Consider the following 11278-nt stretch of genomic DNA (forward strand, 5'->3'; position numbering starts at 1 on the left):
AGAGTCCAGTAACCCATAATAGTATTGGGTCTTCCACTTGACTGGCAATGTCAGAAATTGTTGACCTGAGTCCCCTACAGCTCAACATAACACCATGACTTTACTTCTTATACTTTGTTTTTATACTTTTCTGCTGGATGGTTAAGACCAACAGAAAGCCAGACCTATGCAACAAGAGTTGTAGCTTTTGGATCTGATTAAGAAATTGTTTAAAAAGAAAACAATGGAATTAGGGGTAATAAAAGCTGAACAATGGAATTTCTAACTCCAAGAAACATTGTACGAGTGTTGTTCATTTTTTATATTTTAAAGCATTTTAACACTTGATTAAATTCTACAAGTCCAAACATGGCAAAACTCTTTTTTCTCTTTTTTTGTTTTTCGGTTTTTTTGATGGAGAAAGCCTAACCTTACCTTCCGTAGACTGGGAATTGCCAATGGTCTACTTGCACGAAGCTGTTGTGTCCACCCTGTGATCTCTTACAGCATTGACCAAACACTTAAAAGAAATGGTTTTCAATCTAAGCGGGGTTCCTCACCCATAGCCTCAAGGTTAGCAGGTGTCCAAGCTAGGTCCGTTTTTTCTTGCTCCCTAAGCTGTCTGCTTAGCTCTCATAAGTGCAGTTGGATCTTAGGTACAGTGAGTGGGGAAGGGAAAGAAAGAAGGGAAAAGAAAAAAAAATGATGCAAAAAGAAGGAAAAAATGGAAACAAAGCTTTTGTAAATAAGAAGAAGAGTAGTTGAAGGGAGGGGAGGGCAATGGGTGAGGACAAATGCTCAAGTTATGGGGTGTACAGGTACAAATTGCCTATGATGAAAGTGATCATTACGTATACCTAAAAAATACCAATAATTTAGGGGTATGTTTTAATCTCTAAAATTTTATGTGACTTTTTAAATACAACAAAAAATACACAATAAAGTCAGGATCAGATATTAGATATCCACAATTTCATCACAACTAGGTGTTAAGGTAGGATTTAAGCATTAGTAGAAGATGAGACATATACAAGACCCATAAAAATGACTAGCAGGGGCTGATGAGATAGTTCAGTGGACTAAAGCGCCTGCTTAGACAAGCTTAGGTAAGTGCAAATATTGAACAAGGTTCAATCCCAGGCACCACTTGCCGTGCCAGCCCCGCCCCCAGCGTAGGCTGAGCTGGCCATAGTCTGGGTGTAGTGGCCCATGCCCATAATCCCAGTGCTGGGGAGGCTGAAAGGAGGATCACCATGAGTCCGAGCTGCATGGTAAGACCCTGTAACAACCACATACATTTAAAAAATGACTATCAGTATTTGTTCATTTGAAAAATCTCTGCTTCTTTGTCAAACTCACCTTTCTCTATCATCAGATCCCAAAGTTACTGTCAAGGCAAGAGAATCTGCTGTTGGAGTGCAGAGGCCAGTGTAATAAGCACAGAAAGCAGGGCAGAAGAGTCAAGTAGGAAGTCACGTTTCCCCCTGGCTCCCACGGGGAATCTTGAGGGGGTGAACTGGGTAAAGCCTGGGGTCTGGCATCGAACCATCTACATAGTAGGTGGGAAGTTGTGTGCACCGTGGTATAAAAGCTGCATTTATTCTGTCATTCAGTAAACACAGATTACACCTACTGTGTGCTTGGCGTTGGGTTGGAGACGCAAAGATGGGCAAGAGCTACGTCGCTGTTTCTGCTGTGGAGCTGCTCCTTCACTTATGATAGAAAAAATAAGAGGCATGCGTCTTGCCAGTGTTACGGTAGAGGCACGATGCTTCAGGGAGCAAACACATGAATTTTAGACTTTTAATGCTCTTGGGTGTGGGATCTGGGATCCCAGCTGCTTGAGATTGAGGCAGGATGATTCCCAGTTTGAGACCACCTAGGTAACTTAGCAAAAGCATGCTTCAGAATGTAAGAAAAAAAAATTAAAGACTGAGGATGTAGCTTAGTGGTAGAGCGACATATATTTTTATTAGCACTAATAATAATAGTAACCACTGTTATTTTACCTCTCTATGTGAGCTACTAGTTCACTTTTAATTTATTCATTTCCCCTTCCTCTTTATATTTAGCTTTGCAAAATTTGAGGTAGTTCTTTTTTTTTTTTTTTGCAGAATGATTTTAGTTGTATATTTAGTTTTCTTTTATTCCTCTACTGATTCAGATAAAATTCAATTAAAAGTCTATTATTTGGGAGCCCACTTTCTAGGGTTTTTCTTTTTTTTTATCATTGGGGATTGACATTGGCATCTGGTTGGGGGACTAGGGAACAATTTCCCTTGAAGACAAATTTTTTAGTATAGGAAGACAAAAGAAAAATATTTGAATTAACTACTTTTTCTTGTTAGTTTATTTGGGGATCAAAAGTACTAGAGAAAATATACTTCCTGTTGTCTTGATCTCTCTTAGGCATTGCTGCTCAGGCTTAGGAATGTTTGGGTATCAGTCGGGAGAGTTTCCATTCTGTGGGTCCACGGTGCAGGAGGAGCTGTAGTTCTGTGCACGGTGCAGGAGGAGCTGTAGTTCTGTGCACGGTGCAGGAGGAGCTGTAGTTCTGTGCACGGTGCAGGAGGAGCTGTAGTTCTGTGCACGGTGCAGGAGGAGCTGTAGTTCTGTGCATGTCACTAGCAAACAGGAGGACCCAAGGGGCAGGAAGGCACTCTCACACCCTCGTGCCCCTCGGTGGTCCTTGACAGCTGACAATCCACAGTGTGTAATTATGGAAGCCTCAACTTTTAGTGGTGGGAAACAGCCTGGAATCATCCATTGTGATCAAGCTTTGGTCACCAGAATCACCTGAGGACTACTTTTTAAATGAGCCACATAGAAGACCTTCTCAATTGGAATTCTGGTGCTGAGACCTCCCTGAAACTTGTGTTCTGTAATCATCAGCCCTCAGGAGTCTGTGACCCCAAGTCCTGTCTAGAACTCTGAAGGGTCTGATAGTTGGCTCTGTGGCAAGCCACGTGGTCAGCCCGACACAAGTCCAAGGATGCTGGTGGGATACATAAGACCCTGAGGCAGAGATAAGAACTTCAGTACACAGAGCTGTGGCAAGAGCTGCAGCCCAGCATTTCTGCACCGGTCCCCAACTCAATCCCCTGTACTCACCAGGGAAATGAAGAAGTGACACCAGCAGGAGAATTGGGGTATGGTACACAAGGGGAAGGCTGGGCTGGAGGAGCTCCCTTCTGTTATGCACAGATGAGCCAATGCTTGGGGAACAGACACCTCTCAGTCTTCCAAGGCTGTTTGCTGTATTGGTAACTGTGAAAAGAAATCTGAACATAGCGAATCAATTCCTTTGCTCACAAAATATGCAAAAATATGATAGTTCCAGGAAGACTGTCTCCCAGGAACAACCTACTCCTACTCTTTTAAGAATAAGGTAATCAACACAGTGGCAAGGGTTCAATTCCCTGCAGGCCATGCTGGCCCCACCCCTGGGGCCTGCTGAGACAGTGATTGAGACTGGGCATGGTGGCGCATGCCTGTAATCCCAGTGGTTGGGAGGCTGACAACAGGGGAATCACTATGAGTCCAATCTATGTAATGAGACCCTGCAGACCCTGTACCAAATACATTAAAAAAAAAAAAGAATAAGGTAATCAAGGTCCAGAGTTCAGGTGCATTGGTGGCCGCATAGGACTTACCAAGAGCGCCTTCTTTCTGTCTCGGTTGCATTTCCACTTTCCCAAACACCTTCCTTTTCTCTAGGATGGATGCTCTGAAGTTAGTAAATTGTCAGAGTGGAAATAATTGAACAAAAGATTTGCTGCATGAATGATGCAATTACTGCTCAGTAACTGCAAAATGCAAATGTTGCAAGTAGCCAAGGGAGAACTCGAAGTGGACGTAAAAGCACATCCATCACCAGCCTGAGCTGCTTTCCTGGATCCTGTTTGGCTTGAATTATAATGAAATGAATAGGACACCAGCCTTTCCTTTAAATTGAATTGATAATGTGGTCTTTGACTTTGTAAGCAGAGTGAATTGTTGAAGGACTTCGTTATGTGTCCTGTTCTCTTTCCCTAAGGGGAAATTACTGTGTATTAGAAAAGGAGAAAAATCACTACTAGTTTTATAGTTGGCTTTGTGTAGATATTTCAGTGTATTTTAATAGAAAAAGTAAAACAGATTGATGCCAATTTACATACACATCTAGAACCATTTATCAAAGTGAGTAGCAAATTAAACAAATGGTTGAATAAATATGCCCAAACATTGGGTAATATTGATGGCAAGGAGAAATGCTAGAAAAAAAAGTAGAGTTCAATATGTAACACTGGCCTCTGAAAAGATAAAACCCTGACATTTTAATAGACCATTTAGTATCTGTATATACAAAATAGGATAGATACACAGCTACTTTCTCTTAATTCAATGAGAAGAAAGATTTGTACTAATAGTGTTTGGACAGGATATCATGTCTGCATCTTGTACTATGAATAACCACTACGAAGACAACAAAATGCAATGTACTAATTATTGAAACTGGCCTACTAATCAGTTTTGCAACTATCTCATTGCTGTTTGTTTCTCAATAAAATTCTAAAAAAATCAGAATAGGAGAATAGTAATTTTCACTCTTTGTGAAAAAAAAATGGGCAACTTAGAAATCCATATACAGTGTCACTTACTTCTGGGGTACTAATTAGGGGAAACCTTACTGCAAATGAGTAAATAATAACTGTTGATACCACTTAATGAATTGGTTAAATTTTCTGTTCCAGATATACTGCCTGCTTTACAGTGCTAGTAAAAGCTACTGCTTTAGTAGAATTGTAGAGCTTTGGCCTAATCTAGTGATTACAGAACATTGACATTCATGAGAAACATATCTCGAAAAATTCTTAAATCCTCACATGTATATATACACTATAGCTGTTTTTTTAAAATTAGAAGCTATTATTTCAAAGCCCCAATGCATGCATCACTGCTTGTATCAACCCACCTGTGATTGTAAAATGAGAACTATAAAGTTAGCATCAGTTGCACAGCTCGAAGAGTCTGTCCCATTCAAGCCATGGTGTGGTGTAAAGGAATTTAAAATCATTCCTCAAAAACTAACAAGCCACCATGTCCGGTAGATCTTTGGAGTCACTCAGAACCAGTCAAACCATGGCTCGTCTCTGAATGCCAAAGGGTCTGCTACTTAATACAAGACTATGCAGGACGCATGTGTGTGTGTATCTGGATGATTAATACAGTCCTCTTTTCCCTCAAAAACAAGGACGTTCCAGTGGAGGAAGAAGTTGAGCCTGCCCCAGTGAGAAGGATTCTGAAATTCAATGCTCAGGAATGGCCCTACATGGTCGTGGGGGCTCTGAGTGCAGTCGTCAATGGGGCTGTCACGCCCCTCTATGCCTTCTTATTCAGCCAGATTCTCGGGGTAAGCAAGCAGCTGTTAAAGCTGTATTCTCCTCACTTCTTTTTGTATCAGTAGTTGTTACCATATTTGTTAGGTCAGCTCTTTGTTTTAATATATTTGGTTCTTTCGTTAGCTTTTTTTTCTCATGTCTGCAGGGTGAACATTTCAGTGAGTCTGTATCACACAAAAGGTGGGGAGGCGAGGCTGAGCCCTCCTGTCTGGTCTACAGGGCGCTTGTGCAGCTACCAAGCCCACAGGTGCCAGCAGGGCAGGGGGTGTAGCTCATGCCCCAAGCTCCTGCCCAAGGTCCTGGGTTCAACTTGTAAAACGCACACCGCACAAAGCGTACACGTACCATCACTTGGGACAGGGAAGCCTATCTTATGCAAACCAAATCAGGATGCAAAGCAGGTTTGCTGAATAATAGGACAGGATTTTAGATCAATTTTTAATCTTGCTAAATAGCTAAGGTATAAAATTTGTCTTATAACAGCAGGTGTTAGTATGCAATGTGAAATTCTCTGTTTTGTTGCCAATTGACTAAAACAAGAATGTGCAGAGGAAGTGAGAGAAACCAAGGAAGAAATAAAAATAGAGAGAAATAATTCTACTTCAGTTTTTTTAGTTTTAGAAGTTTTGCTTTTCCTTATTCAATTCTATTACTATAATAATAAATACAGACAGTTATAAGGTATTATCTAAGCCCTTCATGTAGAATAGCTCATTTATGTTTCCTAAGACCCTACTGAGATAGGGATTCTCATTATCTGATTTTATAAAGGAGCAAATCAAAGCTCAGAGAACTGAGGACAGCAAGTGGCAGAGTAGGGAGTCAAATCGAGCAAGTGTGATTATCGAGCCAGCTTCTGAGAAGTCTTATTATTGGTCTTGTCATTGGAAAATTGGCCATCGAAACGCTGACCTATTTTTAGTGGACACACACACATGCACACACACACACACACACACACACACACACACACACACACACCATGTGACGTCAGTGAAGGAGAAAGCCCAGAACCTAAAGAACGTTGGTAACTTGTTCCAGGTGAAGCATCCAAAGGACTTGCCAGTACACAACTTTGGCAGAGCTTGGTAAGTGAGAAAGAAGTGCTTACCAGGAAAATGTTCCCACGGGCATGAACTGTACAGAAAAACCTGGATAATCAACAAACAAAAGTCAGTTCTGTAGGGAGGTCCCTAGCCTGGGCTTTAATTTTCACACTGCCCCCTTGTGGTGAGTGAGGAAATCGTGTAGTAACTTGGTGGTGGGAAGAAAATGGGAAACGGAGGGGACATTGAGGGAACTGACCCTTGGTTATTGGAGCAACAACCTTGTGTACTGAACGTCTTTTAAGCCATTCATTTATATTCCATCGTTTCCTGGAAATACCATCCAAACATAAAGTCATAATCTTTTACTCACTCAGCAGAGTTGTGTTAGACACCAGGTTGGGGGCTTGCGAATGCCATGCCAGTCAGGGTACTTTCCTCAAGACAAAAGTTAAGCATAGCATCCCATTCACCACGGGACAGATGTGTGTGGATCCCTTGCTGTCTCCCAGGCACCGCTGCTAGCGGGGGCGTGGGGTGGAGGGCAGGAAGATGAGACGCTCCCTGGCCTCTAAAGCTACCATCCTGGCAGGGAGAGGCTCTGAAAGTGAATCTCCAGGGCTAATGAGGCAGGTGTAGAGGTGACAGAAAGGAGTGCATCTGTGAAGATACATGTTTGCTTTCTAAAAGCAACTTAGAATTCCTGCCAACGATTGCTTTCTGTCATAAAAATAGGATAAATTTTATATGGACACAGCTTCACCCAAACCACATATATCAGCTGCTGTCAGAAGAGTCCAGAATATCTTACCAGGAGAGCTTTCCTATGAAACCTGTTCTGCTAGCTGCTGCCCATAGCCTGTGTGCCCACTTCTCTTGGCCTAAGGTTTTTCAATTACAAAATGAAGGATGGCAAAGATATCTAAGAGCATTCATGTTTGTTGCTCAGCAAGCCACCATCTTTCCTTGCTAATAAGGAAGATTGTCTCTGTCTCAGCACAATTATCACCACTTCATCAGTAAACTCCTGAGGCTGTCATCTCACAGGCTGTAATCCTGTGGCTGTTTTTAATTGCTGTTTCATCTGGATATACCTGTAGGGTGAAATTGCCAAGTGTGGTGTGGAGGGACCACATTGTGCAACATGGCCCTGGCAAATACCAGAGCACTGTTAGGAGCCAGATGCTGGCCTCATGGAGCCTCCATATCCACATGAGATGTGATTTGTCTGCTTTGCGTTCCCCGTGCCTGACTTGGGAAGTGTGTCAGCTACTGCAATTTGGGTGTGATGTGCCGGGAAAAAGCTCAGATTTGGGAGTCAGCTAGCCCTGGAATTGTAGGTCTCTGCTCTGTGCTACCTGTGCCTGTTTGGACAGGAACTTACCTCTGGTGAGACTTAGGTTCTTCATCTGTAACAGGAAGGGGGGAAAAAGCCTATCAAAATAGGTTGTTTTAAGAGTCCTAATTTAAGGCAATCTTAATTTTAGTTAAAACACATTCATGGGGCTGGAACGATAGCTCAGTGGTCTAAGTGCCTGCCTGGCAAGCTCAAGGACCCAAGTTTGATCCCTGGTACCACATACTGTGCCGGCCCTGGAACCTTGGTCATGGTGGAGCACCCCATAATCTCAGCACTGGGGAGGCTGAGACAGGAGGATCACTATGAGTCTGAACCCCTTAGGGAGACCCTGGATCCAATAAAACAATGACAACAAAAAACAGACTCACCTTTGATATCTGGCATATAGCAAGAGTTTAAATAGATGTTTGTTTTTCCCTTAAGCACACTTATTATTCCAAAAATAGCAAAGATGTGCTCCTGAATTCCAGCCAGTCTAACCACCCAGAAGTCTATGGACCAGGTAGCCCACTGGACTGCATGTTAATAATAAGAATATACGAAGGACTCATGGAGCACAGCATTGTGGGGAAAGAGTAGATGGATTAGATGCCCAGTCTCACAGATCAGCTGATGGACAATGCCAGAAACCAAAAGAACATGCCCAGAAGATGACCACTGCATCAGAGGCTAGAAAATCCACATTTCCTTGTCCAAGCAAAACTCCTTGTTCAACGAATTAGGCACACACTTGATGCTTTGTGCATTTGTTTCCTATGTATAAAATAGGAACTAGATGGGCTAAATCTGAATTCTGTAGTCCATGAATATACCAAACGCCCTTCTGGAGGAATAAAAAAGATGGAACCACAGATTGTTTAGGTTGCTAACAAAATTAAGAGGAAGGTATAGAGATTTCTTACACACTCCCTGCCATTCTGGGGGGAGGTGCATTTGTTATAACTCATGAAGCTACACTGACACTTTGGTACAAGACCGCCCATTACATTGAAGTTCACTCTCAGTGTACATCCTACAGGACTGGACAAATGTAGGATGATGTGTTAAAAGAATTTTTGCTTCATCATATTTTAATTTATTTACTGTGTACCATTCACAATAATGAAGTTTCTTCCTTGCTTGTTCTCTCCAAAAGACTTTTTCACTTCTTGATAAAGAGGAGCAGCAGTCCCAGATTGATGGTGTGTGCATACTTTTTGTGATAATGGGCTGTGTGTCTGTGTTCACCCAGTTTCTGCAGGTAAAGCACTTTATTTTTCATTAAATGATTGACATTCCCCCACCTTTTTATGTTAAAGTTTCACTGAAGACTTCTTCTTTATATTTTAGGGATATACTTTTGCTAAATCTGGAGAACTCCTCACGAAAAGGTTGCGTAAATTTGGTTTCAAGGCAATGCTAGGGCAAGACATTGGTTGGTTTGATGACCTCAGAAATAGCCCTGGGGCACTGGCCACAAGGCTCGCTACGGATGCCTCCCAAGTTCAAGGGGTAAGCACTGGCCTGTCTTAGTCCATTTGGGGTGCTACAACAGAATACCTTCACCTGGCTAATTAGTAACAGGAATTTATTCCTCATAGGTCTCTCGGTTAGGAAGTTCAAGGGCAAGGCAGGCCCGGATTCAGGGTCTTGGGAAGATTAGGGTCATTCTCCTGGATTCCAAGATGCACCTTGTCTCTGCATCTTCACCTGGCAGAAAGATCCAAGGGGCTAAGATGAGTGGCATCGATCCTATTTTTGAAGGCAGAGTCTTTATAACGGAATAAACTCCCAAAGGCCCCCACCACTTAATTCTAGCACAGTGGGGATTAGGCTTCAATCCGAACTCTGGAGGGACATATTCAGACCATAGTAAGGGGGAAATCAGGGGTGTATTAACTGGGGTAGCTGTTCCTGCCCTGGAGCAATCTGGTAATCACTTAAGTGTTTTCTCTAGCATAGGAAGTACTGGCACTGGGCCCAGGAGAGCCACATTTCCTACAATTTCTATCACTGACAAACAGCAGCAAATGCCTAGAGTCAGTGTTAGGAACTCAGCACAGCTTAGCAGAACTGGGCATGTCCTTTTCATATCTACCTGAGATCTTTTCTCAGGCTACTTTCAGGCCCAGAATCTTATATTCCCCCAAAACCAGGTATTTGGATTAAAGCAATGAAGCCAGATTTATCTCATCACATCTCTCTCCACTCTCAGTGGAAAACGAAAAAGAGAGACTGTGATTTTTGAAAAGTAAACTATGGTTGGTGAAACTCTTGGGGAAATCAAACTCATTAGATGGGTAGCCCTAAACTGTATGTAGTATGTCTCAATTCTTAGCGTCTTTAGCCAAAAATATTGAAGATGCTTTGGGGGAACCTCAGTGAACATAGAACCCTCTTAGAGGAAAATCTCTAGAAACATTTATTCTTTTGCTCCTTTACTGCTTTATTCACATCCCCATGTGTTCTCCACAGACTTAGGGTTGTAGTCTAGTGCTTTGCAATTTGTCTTTCTTCTCCTCCCAAAATCTGATGTAAGCATATTTTATCATTATATATTTTTATACAGTATATATTTTAAAAATCTCTTAATTTATTTATTTATGTAGCACATGGTTTCTCTGTGCAGCTCAGACTCATAGTGATCCTCTTGTCTCAGACTCCCCAGTGCTGAGATTACAGGTATGAGCCACTATACCCTGTTTTGCTGGCCTGCACAGCACACCAAGGGTGCCAGGGCCTGCATGGCATATAGTACCAGGGTTCGAACCCGGGTCGTTGTGCTTGTCAGGCAAGTGCTTAGACTGCACAGCTGTCTCCCCAGTGTACTATAATCCAGTTTTAAAAGTTTGCATAACATCATTTTAATGTACTCTCACTTCTTTTGATCATTATTATGATTTATTAATTAGAAATTGAAGAGGTCCGCTACATTGCCATATGTGCAACCTTCATGAACTCATCAGGAGTCCATCTACCCTCTTGTACCTTCTGCTCTGCCCCCCAGTACTCTTACCTGTTCCTAGTAACCCCTTTCTACTTTCAGGTTGACTTCTTCTGTTTGCTTGCTTCCGCATAGAAGAGGGAAGATACAATACTTGGGTTTCGGTGCCTGGCATATTTTATTTAACATACTGTTCTCTGTTTCTATTGTATTACAACTGACTGGATTCTTATTCTTCTTTGTGGTTGAATAATATTCATTGGCTACAAATATCATAATTTATTTATTCATTCATCTATTGACACACTTACAAGTTGATTTCATACCTTAGCTACTGTAAACAATGCCCCAATAAACATAGGCACTCAGGTATCTCTGCCGAGTGCTAAATTCATTTCCTTTGCATACATACCCAGGAATAAGATAGCTGGATCATATGGTAGTTTTAATTCTAGATTTTATGGTTTTTTTTTTTTTTTTTTTTTTGGCAAAACCGGGGATTGAACTCAGGCCCTTGCGTTTGCTAGGCAAGCACTTATTCTTCTAAGCTATTTCCCCGGCCCCAAATTCTAGATTTTAAAAGAGCCTT

At 41.9% G+C, this 11278-nt stretch overlaps 1 protein-coding gene across 2 annotated transcripts in view; it reads left to right on the top strand.

Moving 5' to 3' along the window:
• The first annotated feature begins 5161 nt into the window (after positions 1–5161).
• Positions 5162–11278, top strand: part of LOC101563277 (bile salt export pump) — a 30509-nt gene continuing 24392 nt past the window's right edge. For both annotated transcript variants that reach the window (XM_023719107.1, XM_023719108.1), the window contains exons 1-3: positions 5162–5371; positions 8902–9006; positions 9096–9257. In XM_023719107.1, the coding sequence (XP_023574875.1) occupies positions 5177–5371; positions 8902–9006; positions 9096–9257 (462 nt within the window). In that variant the 5' untranslated portion in view covers positions 5162–5176. The remainder of the gene's footprint in view (positions 5372–8901; positions 9007–9095; positions 9258–11278) is intronic.

Source organism: Octodon degus, unplaced genomic scaffold (genome assembly GCF_000260255.1).
Source record: "Octodon degus isolate 3935 unplaced genomic scaffold, OctDeg1.0 scaffold00065, whole genome shotgun sequence".
Classification (NCBI taxonomy): Eukaryota; Metazoa; Chordata; class Mammalia; order Rodentia; family Octodontidae; genus Octodon; species Octodon degus.